The sequence below is a fragment of the Branchiostoma lanceolatum genome, chromosome 3, assembly GCF_035083965.1.
Source record: "Branchiostoma lanceolatum isolate klBraLanc5 chromosome 3, klBraLanc5.hap2, whole genome shotgun sequence".
NCBI lineage: Eukaryota > Metazoa > Chordata > Leptocardii > Amphioxiformes > Branchiostomatidae > Branchiostoma > Branchiostoma lanceolatum.
In genome coordinates this window covers 17834158-17854497 of record NC_089724.1, presented here as the reverse complement: position 1 = coordinate 17854497, position 20340 = coordinate 17834158, and the positions used below count along the sequence as shown (strand labels likewise).

General features: G+C 41.3%; 3 protein-coding genes and 1 long non-coding RNA gene across 6 annotated transcripts; 2 read left to right on the top strand and 2 right to left on the bottom strand.

The window, feature by feature from the left end:
- The first annotated feature begins 45 nt into the window (after positions 1–45).
- Positions 46–7545, top strand: LOC136430748 (protein D2-like). 3 transcript variants are annotated; one of them, XM_066421621.1, is made up of 7 exons: positions 46–247; positions 1671–1728; positions 3078–3177; positions 3518–3577; positions 4164–4230; positions 4490–4718; positions 5234–7013. In XM_066421621.1, the coding sequence occupies exons 1-7, from the start codon at positions 61–63 to the stop codon at positions 5355–5357; spliced, it is 825 nt and encodes a 274-aa protein (XP_066277718.1). In that variant the 5' UTR covers positions 46–60; the 3' UTR covers positions 5358–7013. The 3 variants fall into 3 exon arrangements, with proteins under 3 accessions (XP_066277718.1, XP_066277720.1, XP_066277719.1); XM_066421622.1 differs by lacking the exon at positions 46–247 and adding an exon at positions 264–435 and having other exon boundaries at positions 5234–7545; XM_066421623.1 differs by lacking the exon at positions 1671–1728 and having other exon boundaries at positions 118–247; positions 5234–7545.
- Positions 5541–10360, bottom strand: LOC136430747 (uncharacterized). Its single transcript, XM_066421619.1, has 6 exons — positions 10087–10360; positions 9158–9585; positions 8748–8801; positions 8324–8393; positions 7656–7899; positions 5541–7322 (listed from the first exon to the last, which is right to left on the bottom strand). The coding sequence occupies exons 1-6, from the start codon at positions 10358–10360 to the stop codon at positions 7190–7192; spliced, it is 1203 nt and encodes a 400-aa protein (XP_066277716.1). The 3' UTR covers positions 5541–7189.
- LOC136430750 (uncharacterized) lies at positions 9579–10584 on the top strand. The gene is made up of 2 exons (XR_010754934.1): positions 9579–9621; positions 10121–10584. It is a non-coding gene; the product is annotated as an uncharacterized lncRNA (long non-coding RNA).
- A 2380-nt stretch (positions 10585–12964) lies between these two features.
- Positions 12965–15824, bottom strand: LOC136430749 (trafficking protein particle complex subunit 1-like). Its single transcript, XM_066421624.1, has 5 exons — positions 15722–15824; positions 15128–15227; positions 14831–14901; positions 14149–14287; positions 12965–13846 (listed from the first exon to the last, which is right to left on the bottom strand). The coding sequence occupies exons 2-5, from the start codon at positions 15224–15226 to the stop codon at positions 13718–13720; spliced, it is 438 nt and encodes a 145-aa protein (XP_066277721.1). The 5' UTR covers position 15227; positions 15722–15824; the 3' UTR covers positions 12965–13717.
- Positions 15825–20340: the final 4516 nt, after the last annotated feature.

Below are 20340 nucleotides of genomic sequence, written 5' to 3'. Positions count from 1 at the left end.
AAGGAAGTGACGTCATATGATTGACGAGTGGCCAATTCACGCATGCGCAACTCGTTCGCGATGGTTTCGGTACTTCTCGGGATTTCTCGGCTCTTCCGACTTCTCACGAGAACTCCTCGGCTGATATTCCGAGATCATCATCAGGAAGAGGAGGAAGCACAGAGGAGGGGCAGACAGTTTGGAGGAAGGGCCAGGGCCGTTCATATTCCAATTTTGGAAGGGCAACAACAACAACACCAGCAACAAGGTGAGCTCCGTGAGAGGTATCTCTACGGTGCTGGGAGTGTTGTCCGCCCGCCGAGTTCATTAGCGCGCGCCAGGGAATATTTTTACGGAAAGATAGGCTCGAGCTCTCAGAAAGAAAACCTCTGCTTTTGTAGGACTGTGTCCGGTAAAACAACCCTGAGTAAGGAATGGTTACCAGGTTTGTGGAAGGTGAGATTTTGCAGCATGGTTGTCATGATGGAATCTAACATGCTTAAAGCAAGGAGGTTATATAGACTATATAACCTCCTTGCTTAAAGCAAGTGTGCTGTTCCAATCGCCCATGATTTTACTGCATAGCCGTGAGGAGGGCGTTACCTTGTAACCCAACAATAACATAACGTTTAATACATATGATATATGAAGGGGGAGTGGGTTATAGGTCAAATAGATACCACTTCCCTTATCCTCCATCATCTATGATTTTGTCTTTAGTTGAAACCGATAATTTATCAACTTCTTAACAAAGAATATTCCAACAACAGACTAAAGTCCTTGTGAAACAAATCAAAGGAGCGAGTAGAAACAGAAGTGATCCCAGCCGAGATTCGAACTCACGCCGAAACCGGAGGCCAGATCACAGGCACGCACGCCTTAACCACTAGGCTAAAAGGTCGCGACCAGTTAGCCTGGTCAGTTGGAGGCCCTTGAACCCCCACTGTTACACTACTCCCCCTTTTCTTTTTAAGATTCGTCCTCGAATCTCCGAGTTCGATCTTCCCTGTGTGGCACACGTTTGCCAGGCTCACAGGGCCGGTGTGGGAACCAGTGAAACAAATCAAAGGAGCGAGTAGAAACAGAAGTGATCCCAACCGAGATTCGAACTCACGCCGAAACCGGAGGCCAGATCACAGGCACGCACGCCTTAACCTCTAGGCTAAAAGGTCACGACCAGTTAGCCTGGTCAGTTGGAGGCGCTTGAACCCCCACTGTTACACTTGCTGAAACAACAAAAGATGTTACTTGACATCATTTGTTAACTTCTTAAATGTTGCATGTAATTGTTATTACATTGATATGAAAAAAAAACATGGTAGAGCAATGAACAGTGAAGCCTTGTGCAATTAAGCACATTGTTGGGGACCTGCATGCTTTTTTGCCGTAGAGCATAATCTGCTGCATTACTTAAAGTGACTTAAACCCAAACTGTTCTAAATCTCCCATTGAATATACGGTAAACTGATTACCGGTAATAAGAAATAAGCATAATCGGTGCATTTTGCGTATATTTAGCATAACACGTCGCTGCATTATAAATACAAAAATGGATTTGATATTCTTTGGATTCATTCTCACTTTTGTTATTATTGAATTGCATTTACTTTGTGGTATCATTCCTCCTATACCTATACCTATGCCTATGTTCTTTGAATCCCCTTTCCCTGTTTTGTGATGATCTTTTTCAGGGAGCCAGGGCAGTGTGGGAAGGTTGATGGGAAAGTCAGGCTCAAAGCCTGGGGCCAGGTGAGAGGACAAAACACCCCCTGGTGATTCCAATTAGTATTGCAATTAAATCATAATTAAACCTTTACCAGCTTCTGCATAGAGCTCTAAAATGAATGCATTTTGTATTGATTTTGGAGATGTCTTGGTGATGGTGTCCTGAAGTGGCCCAATTCTCCAATAGTAACGTCATTAACCTTTAGATTTTGATGGGCACCAATCTGCTAAAGGTCAAATTTGAATTGGTCAAGGTCAAGGTAATTGCTATACTGGAGTTTGGTGCGGTAACCTTTCACCTCCATGAAATATTCAGAGCTTTTGTAGATTTTATGCATGGTGATGTTCACTTCCTTGCTAGTACTAACATGTCGCAAGTATGAAATTTCCATCATCTACCACTGAGGAGTTGTGGCATTTTCGTATTAGTTATGCAAATTAGCCCCTTATTTGGATGTTTGGTTTTTGTTTGACATGTTCCACCTGCCATAGATTACATGTTTTGCATGTATAGAATTTCCTTATTTCCGCCAAGAAAGTTGTAGGTGCCGTTTGCCTGTGTGTGTATCAGTGGATAGTTCTGTACTCAAGAAACTGTGGATGGATCCTAATGATATTTGGTATGTGGGTAGGTATGGGGGAAATGAAGGTTGAGTTCAGTAATGGGCCCCTGCAACGTTCTGGGATACTGCAGCAGAACTTCCAGTTTTGATACCTCGCATTCTGGACATGCTGTGGTCTTGATGTTTGAGTGGCAGATAGCTCTTGGAGAGGTGTAGGAGGATTGGGCCCCCTAGTAGCTTTTTTTTTATATAACGTCACACACAAACGCTGTTTAAAATATAACCTCCATGTTTCTTGAAGAAGAATACACCAGCCAAGAGCACTTGCATGTTGATACAAGTACATGTTTAAAAATTGCCCAAATCATCTGACAGAAACTGCCAAAAATGCAAATTTCATACATGTATCTATTCTTTCTCTATCATCCAAGCTTCTTTCCATGCTTTCACAGGTGTCCCCATATTCTTGATATTTCTCTTATTCCTCTCTTTTAGCATGCACCAGCTTTCCCATAACCAGTAACTCTTTATCCAGTAGTACCATACATGATAACAGTATTGACTTTGACTCAAACAATAGTTATCATGTTATTGTTAAACCATTAAAATTAGTTACACCAAAAAAGCAATTACTCAAACAACTGGATATGATTAGTCATTTCCACAGGACATAACAGTACAACACATTTGGTATATGTACCATTTTTCGAGTAATCTCATATAGTTTACGACTAGCTCTGTGGTGTAATATGCAACCAGAATGTTTCTCAACTCCTTGCTTTCCTGTACTTCTATAATCCTTGTATCCAGTGTCCCAGTGGAGCTGACTGGAAACATGGCTGCTGATGCCTTTCTTAAGAACGGGATAGTTCCTGACATAGTGGACAAACCCCCAACAGAGACAGCAGCAGTAAGGCATTTTGGTCTTCTTTTTTTACCCAATGTGTTGTTGTGTAGTAATGTTTTAGTCAGAGTTAAACAGATTACACTTAACATACTATAGTATCAAGATGATGTAAAATTGTTAGAACTTAGAACCATGATTTCATTTTATTCAATAATCAATTTATTGGTATGAAATCCTGATATTTTCTCTGTACTGTTATGATATCAAATGATGTTAGCATAGACAGTACAAATGTAGCTGCTATGCTTCCATTGTTTAATAAATTTGAATCAGGGACCTAATACTCAATTACTGAGACCTAGCAAACCTACTTTTTGAAATGGTTCCATTGTCAATGTTTCAGGTTACTTATGAAGGCAACACTATTATTGTTGACTTTGGAAATGAGCTGACCCCAACACAGGTAATTAAAGCTTTATGAAACTGTTTGTTAAGGTATTGATCTAAGTATGATAAAAATTTTACAGCCAAATAATCTGCAGTAAAGTTGGCCCTAAACATTCAAAGTGTAAATGTACTGAAAAAAGGGTCTAGATAGCTGCAATCTACTCTAAGTCTAAGTTAAGTTAAGGCCACATCATTTAATTTCTTGGTTAACAGATTTTTTTTTTGATTTTAGCAAAAAAAAAATCATGAAAACAGAAGGCTGGGGTGAAAACTTGCACCTGACCCTGTTCAATCCCTGAAATTGTGTGCACCAAAGTACAAACTTTCCTCTGATATTCTGTTTTCCTGATGATTTTCCAACCTAGCCTTTTTTTAAAAATTCTGTTAACCAAGAAATTAAAATGGTGTGGCCTGAGGGAACTTTAAGTCTGTTATATCCATGTACTTAGTAGTAGTACCCCCAAACCTGACTGGCGTGGTACAATCTATCTTATCTATTTCCATCAGGTATTTTCCACTCAAGCAAATTCTGTGCTGTTTGGCAAAGGCTCAAGGGTGGAGCCAGATACAATGGAGTGACATATTTGTGTTTTCTGCACCAGGTGAAGAGCCCTCCCCAGGTGACCTGGGCAGCTGAGGAAGGCTATCTCTACACTCTCATCATGACAGGTTAGACAAATAGATTTTATTGCATGTGAAGAATTGATGCCATATGGCCTGTAGGCTACTACTAGTACTAGTATATCTTCATTCATAAGGTATCCTCACACCTCCCAATGGTGAAGGAAGTTTTGTATAGACACAATTTTTGTTATAACAACAGCTGCATCTCATCAAGTAGAAGATACATATTGTTACATTAGATATTTAAGTCATTTTTAGTTTCTACCTCTGCAGAGCTTGTTGACTGTCATTGTTGTGCCAACAGACCCAGATGCTCCGAATCGGTCCAACCCCAAGTTTCGGGAGTGGCATCACTGGCTCATAGTCAACATCCCAGGAAATGACATAGGTCGGGGAGAGGTTCTCACGGACTACATCGGCGCTGCCCCTCCCAAGGAATCAGGACTCCACCGCTATGTCTTCCTGGTGTACAGACAGCAGGGGAAACTAACATGCAATGAGAACAGACTGCCCAACAATTCCACAGCAAACAGGTCAGCAGTTCATTCATGTTAGATATTTTTGTATTTGCTGGATGGCAAGGATATGTATGTCTCTGGTCTGTATGGAGACTACCCTGGGCTGCAACTTCCCCCGTAGAGTGACACCATCTGGCCGCCGGTGTTACATAGCCCCGCTAGTGTACAGCTAGCGGAGATTGGGGAATAGCGGAGAGTGGGGCGGGGTGGATCGTCGGGGCCAGCGGGAAGGTAAGCCCAGGAGAGCGTGTCGATACACTTGGTCTGGATTCCAGGGTATATGTAGACGTGCACATTAGTTGTGCTAGGAGGTCTTGTTTCTCAACTTACATTAAATGTATACCTGTGCAGAAGTCTTCAGCATAAAGAGAATAGGGAAACATATTTCCGATTCATTTTTTAGCTATGCATAACTGCAAAACATAGTCTAGCAGCATAATCATCATACATGTAACAATAATGAATTACTTTATATGTGTGTCTCAAAGTTTGTATATTTTTTAAATATTTTTTCTTCTCTTCCTGTATAGGGGCAAGTTCAAGACCAAAGTGTTTGCTACCAAGTACAAGCTGGGCAACCCTGTGGCTGGCAACTTTTTTCAAGCACAATGGGATGACTGGGTTCCCCAGCTTTATGCAGGCATGAAAAAATAAGCAAGTTTGTACTATGCACATGAGGACTGAAATGCATTAGTGACAGCATGGTCTTGGCTTAGGGCTTGATGTTGATGTGGCTTCCTGTAGATAAATTTGTGAGCTGCAAAGTCTGGACACAAGTTTACCTGGATAAGTCTTAGTTGTGTCTTCCACAGTTTTTTTTTTGTACATGTATGTACATTCTGTACTATAGAACTTGTGGCACATATATTTGATAACTAATCATCATGCCTTATAACAAGGCCTCTTATGACCCATTGGGATGTAAGCGGCTCTGGATAGACTGTTAGTCTCTTAAACCTTTACCTGTTAATAACATATGATGTACAGATTTTTGTTTGTTTTACATAAGGAACTGTTTATATTTCCTCTGAAGGGTTTAATTGTGACTACAGCCCACATCCCAGTTCACAATGGATGTTAGATTTTGCCTTATAAAACTGGTGAATTCTACCATCTATTGCTATGAAGATTTTAGTTTGAGCCATATCATAACACAGAAGCCAAAAGTATTCCAGTCGATTTCTTTTTCATGTCTTGTTACCAGTAACTGTCTGTTCAAAAGTTAGGTTTATGTTGATTTCTTAACAGCATTGGCGCTGATACTCACTCTGTACTTATAAATCATATGGTATTGCGTTGGGGATATCTTAAAAGGGTATGCCTATTACACTTTGAAAAAGAACCTCTTTACTGTATATTCAGAAATATGCAAATTATTTAGATATCATTGATATCTAATGCATACATATCATCATATCTGTATTCACTGCTTTTTTGCATTCCGCAAGCTACCAATGTTAAGAAAAATTATCAAACGGCAAAAGTGGGATGTTGGTATATATTCTTTGTCAAGTAGACTATATAAAAGGCTCTGCTATTTTTTTAACATGTATTGCTTTCACATAGATAGAGGAAGGGTAAATGTAGCTATCTAAAAGGTAGAATTTCACTTGTGCTACAGGATGTTTAGCTTGACTGTAAACAAATGCAGCAAGCCATGACAGACAGTTATATTATATTTTTCACATTTTAATCAAAAGGTTTCTATTGTTCAGTTTACATTTTCTAAGCACTGTTCAGTGTTGCCACTCTCTTGCCATCTGTGTTACCTTTGATATCATAGACAAGTGTTATGACATTTTCTCACTGGTTAAATGAATGATTACATGTACAGTATTACCCATAGATTAACAAGAAACCAGACTGAGGTGGCAGAACTAAAATGCTGCTAGATTTAGTGAAAGCCAGGTGAAGGTTGTCACCAAGTGTTGTATCTTTGCTTACTGTGGTGTTATGATGTCTTTAAGCTTGACACATAGGTAAGTCTGTCATCTTGTTTGTATAAAGAAGAAAATCAACTTTATTTATTGCACAACAGTTGTATCTGATACAATATATGGCAAACTATATGGGAATCATACAAATGTATAACTCTACATTGTGCTATTACCACTTATAAGGCACAGAGGAAAGCATATGGTTATGAGCACTATCTTAGCTTGTAGGACATACATCTGAAACTCAAATGACAACAATGTCTAAGTTATGAGAAAAACTGATCCTTTCCTTGGCGATGTTGATTTGTCATACTAGCAAAGAGTGAAAACACAACATAAGTTTTAAAATATAACAGAGCTGTTTTCAAACATACTACTGCAACTATTCTATATATTGGTGGATTTGACAGAAATGTAAACTAGAAAGCCATAAACAATTTGTTTCTCCTAACAGCTACATATATATATGTAGGTGGAATGTTAAGCCATTAATTAATTCTCAACAGAATAATGCTTTACTATATATTACCTTGCTGGAGCTTGATGTGTCTAGCCCTCTTTGTTACCCTGTTGTGCAGTACGTTTGTTGTTGCTAATGTTCCACTGGGCAAGGAACACAGTGCCAGCAACAGGGGCAGGGAGACCATACTTTGCAGCAAAGTCCTTGGTATGGAATCTCGCTCTGTAAAAGAAAACGATTTTTGGTAACATTATGAGAAGGTGATTTTCTCTGTTGATGGCATTTATACATTTGAGTTAAAAAGCTGCAATTTACAAAAAAGATTAGATTTGCTATACTATGTTGGTAGAGATTTTAATCAGAAGGTCTGAAATTGATAATACGCTGATTTAAAAGCTTGAATGACCCTCAAACAGTAAAATACTAGATGTATCACTGAAACATTGTTTTTTGCTTTGATACATCTGTTACAATCTTCAGGCCTATGATGATGTTTGTTTTTCCCAATGTCAGCTTTAGATTAATCGTTCAAGTGACACATGATGTCATTCAAACCTTTTCTTGTCAGTTTTTGTCATCCTGGGTTCATCAAATTCGAGACGGTGGGGTTGCTGGAAAAGCAGGATCATGAAACGGTGGAGTCCGGTGTTCCTGTTGGGGGCCGGGGCCAGGTACTCTGCAATTACGTCCCCGGTCTCCAGGGGGACCTGGTCTCCCCCGGGGTTGGCCTCAATGTTCCCTATTATCAGGTGGTAGTACTCTCGGAAGATGGGGTTGGCTCGGGAAGGATTGTCCAAACCTGCAAGAAGCGAGGGTGAGTATGAAAAAGAAGAAAAATGCCTCCACCCCAAAGGTTTTAAAAAAAAACAACAGCACACCATCATTAAGCAGTTCTTGGTTTCAATTATTTATTTAGCCAGGGGACACACTCAGGTCTCTAGATAACGTTAACAGTAGTTTTGCCTCTTCCATTGTCATCATACCTTTACAAGTCAATTAAGTCAAATTATTGACATGCTGGAACTTAATTATAAACTTGGTGAGTAAATTAGCCAACAACAAGAAGATAGCTATGGTGAACTTGTTACTGAAATTTCACCTGAATCATTTCCTTGGATGACATGAGATGTAGATGGCATAAATTGCTATAGTTCTGAACCATACAAAAAGTGTATTTTTACATTTTAATACAATATGTAAGGGTTCGTACAATACATACTAACCTGTCATGACTAAGGTATAAAGTCGACCTTGAGTTGTCTCCCACCACAGTCGTGTAGGCATTTCCGTCAACTGAAGAATGTACAAAGGGAGAATATAATTGTATGCATCTGGTGATTATTACTTTTCAAATGGCCATCAAGCTCTACAAAGAACATTGAGAGAGGATATGCACCTTAGGCGTTGCCAAATATTACATTTGGGTTGAGGAATGGAAAGACGGGATCCCAATGAAAGGGAAGAGGGTGCATACATGTTGGATTGGACACTCATTTCATTTTCTCACGTTTCAGACATCTCCCAACACTTTCAAATCACTGGTAACTCACAGATATTCAGCATGATGAAGGTTTACGTGCAGGTTGTACATGACTGCATATCTCATGAACAGTTATGTGTATGTGCTTTATCCATAGATACACTCACATCTTGTGGGTTGACTTCACTCCCGACCTCAATTTTCGTCTCACCAAACCAGACCTAGCAGCAAGACGAAAACAGAATGCCATCATCATGTATGTGTACCATCTTTTATTTGTACTCAAGTCAAGGACATAACGTCCTTGCATTGCTGTACTTCAGAAACGGGGTGGGGAATGTTGCCTAGCAGTCTTCGTAACCCCTGCTTCTCCTAATGTAAGTCTCGCTGTTTCTCTCAGTGAGTCTAGCTTATCTCGGGCATTATTGCCATTGTCAATATCATACTTCTGACTTTATTAGGGAGCAGAGATGCTGTTCTATGCCTATTCATGTAACCCGTAACGTTGAGTGGCATAATGTGCTTCTGCGTGCTGAAACGATGTACATGTATATTGTTGTGTTTGACTGAGACTTACGTGTAGGAGGTCAGTTGGGGACTGCTCCAGAGCGTCAGGGATGACGTGGTGGTAGTTCATCATTCCTGCCAAACGCCCTGTGTCTTTCGGCAGGGGGAGCACAGGCTCACCCGGGTCCGCCGGGTCAACGTACTTGTCGCGTGTCGGTCCTTGGTCTGCGTCACTGGGGAGGTCAACCTGGACCTGATGTACATGTTGTGTCGGAACTCGTTGTTGTTGTTGTTGCTCCTCCGGTGGTTCTTGCTGAGGTGGTTCTTGCTGGTCAACAGTTTGCCCTGTCTCCTCCACTTTCCCTGTCGCCGTGTCGTCCACTGTGCCCGGGGCTGGGATGGTTTGCTGATTTGTGGCTTCTAAGGGCTGCTGCTCATCGCTGTCTGTCGTTTCCACGGCTTCTTCTACCCCGCCTGCCTTACCCGATATGTAGTCAGCTGTATAAAGGCAGACGGGCCAGATGACATGTATATGTGCACACCGATCATTCATTGTTTTGCATCGTCTTGCCATTTTGTTGTCAACAATCATTTAAGGCAAACTCATCCATCCCTTTGGACAATCTGACTCCTTTAATACAGAAGTGAACAGACTCCACTCTGAAATTCCCATATTCCATCAGTATTGGTACCAGACTTTAAATGCATATCGATTAAGTCCAACGTCAAGCAACTTGATTAATTTTTGTTGGCTACCACGTACTGTTCTGGTCGATCAGTCAGTATGGATGATTACAAGAATATTACTGATGGTAGCTAGTATAGAGAGCATGGTTTATTAGTTGGGGTCTAATTATTCCAAAGAATTGTTAGCCAAAGGTTTCTGCACTCGGAAAGTGGGGAGGGGTGCTCCGATTACAGCCAACATACATCACACTTAAGAAACATCAATGAACATTGGAAAATGTTGGCCTAAAGAACAATGTACAGAAGGTTTACCGTCATCTCCAACTTTCCCCTTGCGATGGAGCAGGTTGGTCCGTGGTTCGTCTATCAGCAGTGGTCTGAAGCTGATCATCAGGGCTACAACAATGACCAGCAGCGTGGCCAGGAACACCAGCCAGGCGAGGAAACTGAACTTCTGGTCGGGGTACTCCTTCACCTTGGCCCGACTACTGCGCGGCAGCAGGTCCGAGCCTTTCCTCTGGTAGAGCATCGGAGGACCCCTTACGGAGGGTTTCTGCGGAACGGGACGACCCTTGGTTCTGTACATAAGACGCGAGCTGAGGAACCTTCCACTCTTTCCGTGAAGAACTCTTACTCGTAGCGTATGCAGAAGTTAGCAGGCTGAGTAAAAACGTACGAAGCTTTCGAAGGACTTCTTGGCATCTGCCAAGATGGAACACTGGCCTTCTACGTCGGTAGATCACTTAAAGTTTGAAACTGTACGCGGCTTTTACCAGATGAGATGAACACAGCTTTAAAGTGGCCACGTCATTTCAGTCTCGTTTGCTAATGCTATGCAGTACGTGGCAAAGACGGATCTGTATTTGCATGCTCACTTGTGCTATATGAGTGTGGCTGAATGTTGATGGTAAAGCATTGGAGAGACGGATGCACTTTATTTACTTGGACACACACACACCATGCACACATGGCTGTGGGTAACAAAAGACGCACATGTTGATCTGCTCACCCAGGATATTTTCACATTTCGCTTGAATTATCTTCGCCAAGGAGGCTATATTCTCACTGACGTCTGTTTATTTGTTTTTCGATACCAGTAAATATTATGAAGTATTTGAGAACAAGCCTTCACCTAATATGATACATGCTAGGAGGAATCAATGAAATTACTTAGTAACATGAAGATTCGGGAATTTCTTTAAAGGTTCTTATCCGTTAGGTAACTTTGAGCGTTTGGTGATCATTGGTACACTCGTCAATAGAAATTGAAGGTCATAAACATACAGCCGTGTCCCTACTCTGAGCTGGAATTAAATCAGCTCTTTTTACAAAATGAGTTTCATCGCTGACAAATCAGGGAAGAACAGCAATAAATCTACGGTGTGGTGTGTGTGTGTGTGATAAAGTTACAGAGAACTTCAAAAAGACTTATGTTAGTCTTTGGTGAGTTGCAACAAGTAGAAAAGTGCCACATGAGATTTGAATTGAGTTTATCCATTGCTGTCATTAGACGTCACCCCACGGTAACCAGGCGTCGTCCCCATGGTTACCAGGCGTTACCCCCGCGGTTGCCACGTCGCTTGTTCTGGCCTTTCCGCCATGACTGTCCCGTCTTCCCTTTCGCCGCCGTCCCGGTATCTGGACACACTGTCGCCAATATAGACACACGATTTAGTTAGGTAAATGCTTCAGCATGCCTTACATTTATATAGAATTTTACTAAATCTTGCTAACGGGCCAACACTGCTGCCCCAATCTCTGCTTTTGATATTTGTAGTCTGATTTAGTTCGGGATTAACTTTGATATTTCAACAACCTCAGAACAAATCTCATAGCTGGCAACCAAGGAAATTCAATCCGATTATTTTTGATAACGTAGCCCTACTACGTCTCGTGCACTTCTCATTATCATCCACTCTGTGTATATTCAATTCGTTCTCATGAGGGATGAAGAAAAGTTGATCTTTCTCACCACAATCTTGCTTTCAATTGGCTCTTTCCTGTTTCGAACAAATCGGATGACATTGTTCAACGCCACGCTTGTAACAGCCAACATTACGACTTTATTGGTTTTAGTATATGTGCATAATTAATGAATAATACCACTGCAACTTCAGAGAAAAGATTATAAACTCACCAGATTTCATTGTCTTCTCTTGGGCGTTCATAAGCTCCTTTTTCATCGGTGGTTCCTCAAGGAACAGCGGTCTCAGGCTGATAGTTAATAGAACGATGGTCACAATGACTAAAACAGCCAGAATCAGAAACCATGACAGGAAAATGCTGCTCCTGTGGTCTGGGAAGGGTTCAACTCTGGACCGAGTCCGGCGGAACCCTGGCGGCTTACGATACATCGGGATCCAAAAGTCTCTTGATGAAGCTAGGCTGAAAGTAGCGAAAATATGACTGTGTTTTCGGTAAAAGTATTGTCGCCTCTGCTACAGTTCGAAATGTAAACCGGATGTAAACGGACTCACCTCGGCATCACAACTTCACGGATGTCGTGTGAGATGACACTAACCCCCAAGCAGATGTTGGGAGGAGAATCCTAACGTTTACCTAGCTGTCCTTTTCTGTGGCAAACGTAACGTTGCAGCCCCAAACAAGCCGCTAGGCGACCCAAACAAGAGTTATGCACCGCCCAAAAATCATGACCATAAAACTTCCAGAAAATTAGACCTGAAACTGTAACGTTCTGCTGCAGTACCATAGGGAGCCGCCATGAGGGCCATTATCAAATTCGACCTTCGTTTTCCCGATACCTAGCAAATATCATGAAGATCAATCCACAGCTTTTCGAGTTATGTTGGTTACATCTAACACACACCGGCAACCACAGCCACTACACCAAAACTGAAAACATAACCTTCTGGCAAAGGTAAAAAACACTACCTGCCTGACTGAATGTAGCGGATGCTACCTAAAACATCTTACCATTTCCAAATCTATCCAGTTTCTTGCGTTGCCGTTTTTTGTGTGTATCTTACCTGTATGTCCAACCTCCATCGACTTTTCAAAACTTTGATTGCAAATTCAGCAGGAAGTATTACAAGATTTACACATCTCTCTCATCAGCAGTCACTATGTACCACTGTATCTAAAACACAATGTTCACACATCATTCTTGCATCACTACTAGTATTTTTGGTACCTGCCCATTCTCAAGTTTTGACATACAACATACTACAAATTGTCAATCTTCACTTTATTATCATGAATACTTCTTTATACACAAAGTATACATGTACATAAATATAAAAAGCATGCTTTACAATTAGCATTTAAATGGTTTGAAAACTTTGGACTTAGACTGAATTGACATTATCATTGTACTTCAGGCTAGTAGTCTTATTTGTGACCACTGACCAAATTGTGGCATAAATATTTGCATGTACAGAACAAGAATAAAAGCACTTGTACTTGTGCCCCTACATTGTGGCACCTTCTAGCTGTAAATGAATGCCTCGTTAATTAGACTTTAAATACCCAAGGATAAGGTAAACCATAACAGAAGTTCAACATGTTTGGTTCTTGGTATTTTCCCCTGCATTCTTTAATCATCTATCACAGAGAAGGTTCATGTATAACAAAGGTCTAACATGTCTAATGTCAGTCTGACAAGGTTGTTAATTACAAATTCTGCCAACTCTGAACTCCACTTCCTGTTACGACCTTCAATTCCTGTCAGTCTGCAGTGACACCATTTTGTCCTTTACTTTTTGTCACTCTGTGGTGAGATATGCCTAGCGACTGGAAATAACTGTGAAAACACAGATTGACAGATAGACAAACAGACACTCTGAAGTCAATACCTACTTACACTCAGGTAATAATACAGTAAGACAGAAAACATTGGATACCGGGTATGTTATAGTTATGTATGACAATGCTGTAGGAATGTTGAATATTGATATTGATTTCACATGGTTGATCTGTGTTAACATCATGAAGACTTTGTGGCAAACATGGGCAGTCCTCGGACAAAGTTGTCCAACTTGGCCTTGAACAGCTCACTCTCTATGGGCTGTCCCAGCTCATACAGGGGGTTCTTCACTACATACTCCACATAGATCTGGTGAAAAACAACAACATGTACACGGTAAGTGAGGATAGCATCCAAGAGACAGCAGAACTCTTGCTACAGCTAAATATATATTCACAAATATGTACTAAAACATAGAATGTTAAAATAAAGGCACATGTATTTCAGTGAATCTGAGTCTCTTTGTGTTTTATTGGCAAACCTTTGAATATATTCTTCTGTTCCTCAAGCTACAGACACATAGGCTACCAATGAGTGTCACCTGAGCTACCTGCTGAAATGAAAATATGATACGACTATGTACATGTGCTATACTGGACAGCATGACTTACACTGCTGTATATCTGATGTAGCGTTTCTCTCATGTTCCCAGCTGCCAGGTCCGTGTTCATCACAAACTTCAGCCCGCTGGGGGTCTCGTAGAAATGGAGTTTGTACTTGTTGGTCTGGTAATTCAGGAAACCATCCTTACTGTAATCTGGTCAAGGAAAATGGTGCACTAAATGTGGTTTTTGAAACTCCACCAGTTAATCCCATATTTTTGCACCAATTCCAGCAAATCAATTCTTGCATGGCAAGCTGGTGAATCACGTCACAATTTGGTCCAACATAGTGTAATGTTACTACAAAGACTAAATGACCTTATTTCTAGCTGACAGCTTAACACAGTTTTTCCAAGTAACGAACATGCAGAGAATGTTAAATACATGAATGTCTCTCTGAGATACTTTTACATGAATAACCTACCAAAAACGCTGTTCTCATTATTAATAAACATTATCATTATACAGGTTGACTCATGAAATAAGAACATATTTTGTACCCTGTACTTGGTTATGCAAATAAATACTAGATTTGATTAAAAGTCAACACTCATATGTCAGACTGTCAACTTAACATGAACAAACAGTTGGGCTGGGCTGAAATGGTTATGAGAGACAAAGTATCCGATTATCACATTTTGTGACAAATTATGAAATGACTTTACTTTAAAGAACCTTAACCAAAGGATACTAGTCTGTAGGCGACAGTCTGCTGATGAAGGATTTGATTGAAAACAGCATTCCGTACATCAACTTGAATTCCTGGGAATTACATAAAGGAATGTTAGTGAAATTTCATGGAAAAAAATTCTCCAGGGAATGCAATAACGAATAAGCAAGGACTTTTAAAATATTTTCAACTTACACCAAAGGCTCCATCCCAGAGGAGTCGCCAAAAGGAGTTTTAGCAGATATAACGATATAGATTTATATACATATAACGTTATATATATATAACTGTTAAATATAACAATACTGATGACATCACCTCTTCCCTGGACATGCCAGGTTGTTTCTTCCTGTTCCACTCACTGTAGTGAAGACAGGTCCCATTGCGATCAAATATGTACAGGTTGAACACCGTCATCCTGGGAGTAGAAATATCAGGCACGTAGATATATTTCATAAACTAACCTTTAAATCTAACCAAGGAGGTTATGATTTAACCTCCTTGATCTATATTCTGCACAATTTTATAAATGATAATCTTGAGTCAAGTTTCTTGGGTGTGGCTGTCCTCCAACATGGGAATGGCAGCTTACATTATTCCCTGTGTAACTTTATAACTGCAACTCTTATCTGCAGCATGCATAGATTCATCTGATCATCATATTACATTGCTTACATTTATGTACACAAAATTATGGAGGGATGTGGCAAAAACACCTGCCCCCCTCCCCCTCCAAGTCCAAGCCTTCGGACCACAATAACCAAGGACTACGTTCATTTGTATGCGCCTAGCTGCAGGCCATATGATAGAGCATGAAATTAGGAAGACGTTGACAACGTTAGCGTTCATTTTACTGGGTATTTCATGGCAATAGGGCATAAATACTCGTTAATTCCCCCCGTACACACTGACCTGTAGTGATGATGTCAGGCCTCACCTACAATAGTAGCGGCACCTGGCGATGAGAAGGAAAACTGCAGTTACACTTTCTAAAATGTTATAGCCAGTATACTAGTATTAGCCCTTTGAAGCCCTCCAACAGGGCTTCAGTTTTGAAGCCCTGTGACATGGCTTCAGTTTTGAAGCCCTGCGACAGAAAGCCCAGAAACAAAACGGGACCTCCACATTTCAAGTCGGTCTAAATACCGTCCAAAACCCTAGTAAACATTTTGAAGCAACGTATGCTAAAAGTGCTCAATAAGTTTTAATGTCCTTGGCATCCTTGTGCCAAATTTCAAGCCATTTGGTTGTTCAGGGCACAGGAGATCCTATTATACACTTTTTGGTCTAAAATGAAGAAAAAAAACTAAAACTAATAATTGTAAATGTGTATATCGTTACATTGCATAGTGTTCCGAATTGTTACACATACATTCTGTGTAAAGCCTAGGTTACACATAGCCGAACATGGCCTCCCGACTCTCCCCCGACCATGGTTGGAGTGATTCGGGAGTGATTCGGGAGCTAGCTCGGTTGGCGTTCGGCCGAGTCGGCTGGCGTTCGGCTGAGTCGGCTGGTGTTCGGCTGCGCCAGCCGAATGTTTTGAAAATTTCAAAACATTCGGCTCTGGACGTAGGGTCTGAAATGGGTAGGCTGGTGTTCGGCTGGTGTTCGGCGCGGTCGGCTAGTGCTCGGCTGGTATTCGGGATTGAGTCAGTAGTAAAATTAGAACCTTAACCACGCCAGAAACACTACTGACTTACTCCCAACTAGTTTCCAACCTACCCATAACTCACCCCAAGGCCGTAGACAAATCTCTGCTAACTAATTCTTAACCAAGTGACTACTATCGGAACGTGGGCGAATCACCCCCGACCTTCACACGACCAAAAACAAAGAAGAAAACTAAAAGCAGTATTAAAGCTAGCCATGATCCGAATTCGATCTCTCGGTGATGTTAACAACATAATAGAATAATTATTTTAATTAAAACCGCAAATGACCCCTCTTTTGAAAGTCGCTGAATATGTCCATTTAAATTCGTGAGAGGGTCTGCAATCGGTCGGGGTTTAGTCAGGAGATATTCGGCAGTCTGCAGCTAGAGGTCGGGATGGTTGGGAGTAAGCTAGAAAGCATTCGGGGCCCATTCGGGAGTAATTCGTGTACTGGTTAGGAGATGATCGGCGCATCTTCGGCGCATGTTCGGCGCCAAAGATAGGTGTGGCCCAAAAACTGGTCAGACTGCTCCCGAACTACCGCCGACCCGAGTCGGCTAGCGTTCGGGAGCCATGTTCGGCTATGTGTAACCTAGGCTTTAAAGAAAGATTAAGGTGCCGAGTTGTCCTGCCTGGTGCCGAGTTGTCCTGGTGCCGAGTTGTCCTGGTGCCGAGTTGTCCTAGTGCCGAGTTGTCCGACATGTACTTGATCTGCTTGAAGTTCGAAAATGGACTCGTACTAAACGTTTACGTAGGCCTGTGGGTATCGCCATAAACAGCCAAAAGAAACAGGAAAGGATGGGACCCAGGCTAACTTCCTAGAGTAGAGATGAATATTGTAATTCAGGGACGATTTCTTAAAGTTTTTAATGATCTTCAAATGAAATCTTCAATGAACTACCTTGCCAGTGCCCATGGCCCTTCCGCCATAATCAGTTCCAATGTCGAGAATTTGCAATTTCCAAGCATTGGGATGATATAGAGCTGTGAAATAAGCAGCGCCAGAGGGGGTTAACATAAAATGTAACGTGACGCTGTTTGGCCGAAACCTATCACAAGGATTTCTGTGTACACTTCAAGGACAAAACATGTCAAGGGCAGCTGAAAAAGCTATGAGGGGTCAACACAGCCAGATGCACTTAACCTAACTGCTATAATGTATCATGGCAGTTTGTATTAAAAACCTTCACGGATAAAGCGTTTGCTTCTCAAGGCTGTAACTTCCGGGGCAACTCATCACGTTTGCAACACAAAGGCAGGTTGAAATAACGCCATGAAGAATCTGTTGGAAATAGCGTTTTGATCTATTTCAAGTCCAGACCTGATATGATGAGCGATACCTAACAACATGCACTTTCATTAACTACCCAGTCAACCTTTGTCCTTCTGGACTATGTTATCATCAACATAAAAGCTATGGCGAAGAAATTGTATCTGTACAAAGTGTGTTAACAAACATACTAGTCTGCATCGCCAGCCATGCGCATTGATGTGGATTTCGTCAAATGATTTAAAACACTGTTTGTTCTACCTCATATGATCATCGGATAACCAACATTTCCTGTTCATCATGTTTCCCCTCGAAGATTCACGAACCTCATGGAGACCCCCCGCGGCTTGGCAGGTTTCCCAGGTACTGATAACATCTCCTGACAGATCTGGGTGCCACTTTCATGCCTGGGCCGTTTATGCTATATACACTCAGCACAAAAAGTTTGGCAACTTAACTTTGGACGATCATATCCGTTGTTTCTTGACCAATTTCAATAATTTACATATCATTCAAGAGCTTTTTAATGTGTGATCTTCTTTCCCATGATACCAAACTTGGTGGCTTAATTGAGTACACAAGCCATGTGCTGTCGCCACAGCCCGGCACATCCTCCTCATGCTTGTCACCAGTTTTGTTACACGGGTCCCATGCCATTTTTCCACAAGGAGTCGTCGCAGGTCGTATTGTTCTGTTGATTATTCTTGCAATCGCTTGGCAGAGCTGTGCATGCTGCATGCACAGCTCTGCCAAGCGTATCAGTGATCACAGAGTCTGAGAGGTGTTCAATTGTGTTGAGATCTGGGCTGCACGAAGGCCATCCACAAACACTGTCAGTCTATCTGTGCAACAGTCAGCATAGGGTTCTCCTCGCTGCCCCAACACTTTTATTTACCCATTCAACAGTCAAAATAAATCTACTCTAATCTGTAACGTTGGGTAACATAAATTCGGGATTTTTCCGATAATGGTTGACTGAAATCAATCTAGCAGAACAATAAACCATCCTTTTTTTTCTATTATTCTGTCAGTATCATGTACTATCTTTGCACTAATCATATGTATGGTAGATTTTGTCTCTAGTCGTGCTGACACCATGATATTTCAAATTGAAACTACCCTCCGCCGCGCGCACAATGACGGTGCTGTCGGACAGGGGGGCACATTAATTCGGGAGAGAAGATTCGTCTTGAATATCTTACCGCTAATCACATTTTATACAGCAGCTATTCGTTCCATCCTTGGCTTGAGGAGAGTGCTATGGATATAGACGTGTCCAAGTAAAAACAAATAAACGAAAAAACGGCCGTACCGCACGCATCAGGTCTTCGGGAACAACCCGTGTGTTGAGTCGGTAGAACGTCACTCAAAGTTCACCCCCACCGTCATGGAAATTTGTACATTATTCATCGGGGCGTTAGCTGGATGCCGTAGAAATGGTAATACTACTATGTCCATGTGTTTCTGCTTGTGCTAAGAGCAAACTTTGAGGAAAATATCGCCATCAGTCCACTATCACACACAACATTTAGACAAAAAAGTGTTCCTCGCAAACGTTTGTCGTCTGCCGAATAGCAGGATTCTGGGTAACGAATATGGCGGCGGGAAAATTCACCGTAGTGACGTAGCCATTGGTTGTAGCAACAAAGAGGCGTTTTGATGATTAATCACACTTAGAGGCCAGTTGTAGGTTAGCAAAAGAGATTCTAATAAGTTGTATTGTAAATAATTGTGTTTAGCAGGAAGCGGATGTGACATTTGTCTTATAAACCAGCGAACAACTATGTACATATAATTCTCCCACGAAGCCCTCAGACTGTGACAATAAGGGACGGAGAGTTTTTGACGTAGCCAACTTCTAATGCATGGTTATCGAAGCTTTTCAGACAGTGTTCTGAATACGTTAGTCTGTCAAGTTTGCATTTCTAGCGGTATTACTGATGTTGCATCTAGCACATATCCCTAAACACCCCGTTTTCGAAAAATCCCGAATTTAAGTACCCCGCGAATTTATGTTACCCAACGTTACATATAGCTATGAACACAACATTCCTCCGCACACTATTTCATTCACGATGCGGACGACACCACCGCAAACGGGTTTGGCGCTGAGCAGGGAAATTTTGGCATTTTTTCTACAACCCACTCGCATAAGCAGGCCTAGTGCTCGCTCCATGGTATTACAATTATAATGAGTTGGGTATCATAGGAAAGGAAATTACACAAGCTTTCACCGATATATAATACATTGAAATTGATAAAGAAACAACGGAAATATGATCAACCAAAATAAAGTTTCCAAACTTTTTGTGCTTAGTGTATAACTTATAACTTTCGGGGCATGAAAAGTGATAACGCCGAGTTCAGCAAGTGGATAGTTCAGAACGTTTGATACGTATCAGTCTATATGTCATGTCGTTCTATGAAGCATACCGTAATATCTAATATATTGAACGTGTGATTATAGGTTCACTGATTATTAAGCAACTAGCTGAAGTTCCACGGGAGGCTACATCTCAAGAACACATTTGTGCTACTCAAGTACACATTGTTTAGTTCTGATGAAGGACACTGTAGATGTACTAAAGCAACAAAACGATGACTTA

Excerpts from the sequence above, each read along its gene's own strand:
- LOC136430748 (XM_066421621.1), top strand. The coding sequence starts at position 61 with ATGGTTTCGGTACTTCTCGGGATTTCTCGGCTCTTCCGACTTCTCACG. Across the intron at positions 248-1,670 it reads ACAACAACACCAGCAACAAG|GGAGCCAGGGCAGTGTGGGA; the intron begins GTGAGCTCCGTG and ends GATCTTTTTCAG. Across the intron at positions 1,729-3,077 it reads GGCTCAAAGCCTGGGGCCAG|TGTCCCAGTGGAGCTGACTG; the intron begins GTGAGAGGACAA and ends CCTTGTATCCAG.
- LOC136430747 (XM_066421619.1), bottom strand. The coding sequence starts at position 10,360 with ATGTACAGAACCAAGGGTCGTCCCGTTCCGCAGAAACCCTCCGTAAGG. Across the intron at positions 9,586-10,086 it reads GGGGAAAGTTGGAGATGACG|CTGACTACATATCGGGTAAG; the intron begins GTAAACCTTCTG and ends GCCTTTATACAG. Across the intron at positions 7,900-8,323 it reads TTATACCTTAGTCATGACAG|GTTTGGACAATCCTTCCCGA; the intron begins GTTAGTATGTAT and ends CGCTTCTTGCAG.
- LOC136430749 (XM_066421624.1), bottom strand. The coding sequence starts at position 15,226 with ATGACGGTGTTCAACCTGTACATATTTGATCGCAATGGGACCTGTCTT. Across the intron at positions 14,902-15,127 it reads CTGGCATGTCCAGGGAAGAG|GAATTCAAGTTGATGTACGG; the intron begins GTGATGTCATCA and ends TGTAATTCCCAG. Across the intron at positions 13,847-14,148 it reads TACATCAGATATACAGCAGT|ATCTATGTGGAGTATGTAGT; the intron begins GTAAGTCATGCT and ends GTTTTTCACCAG.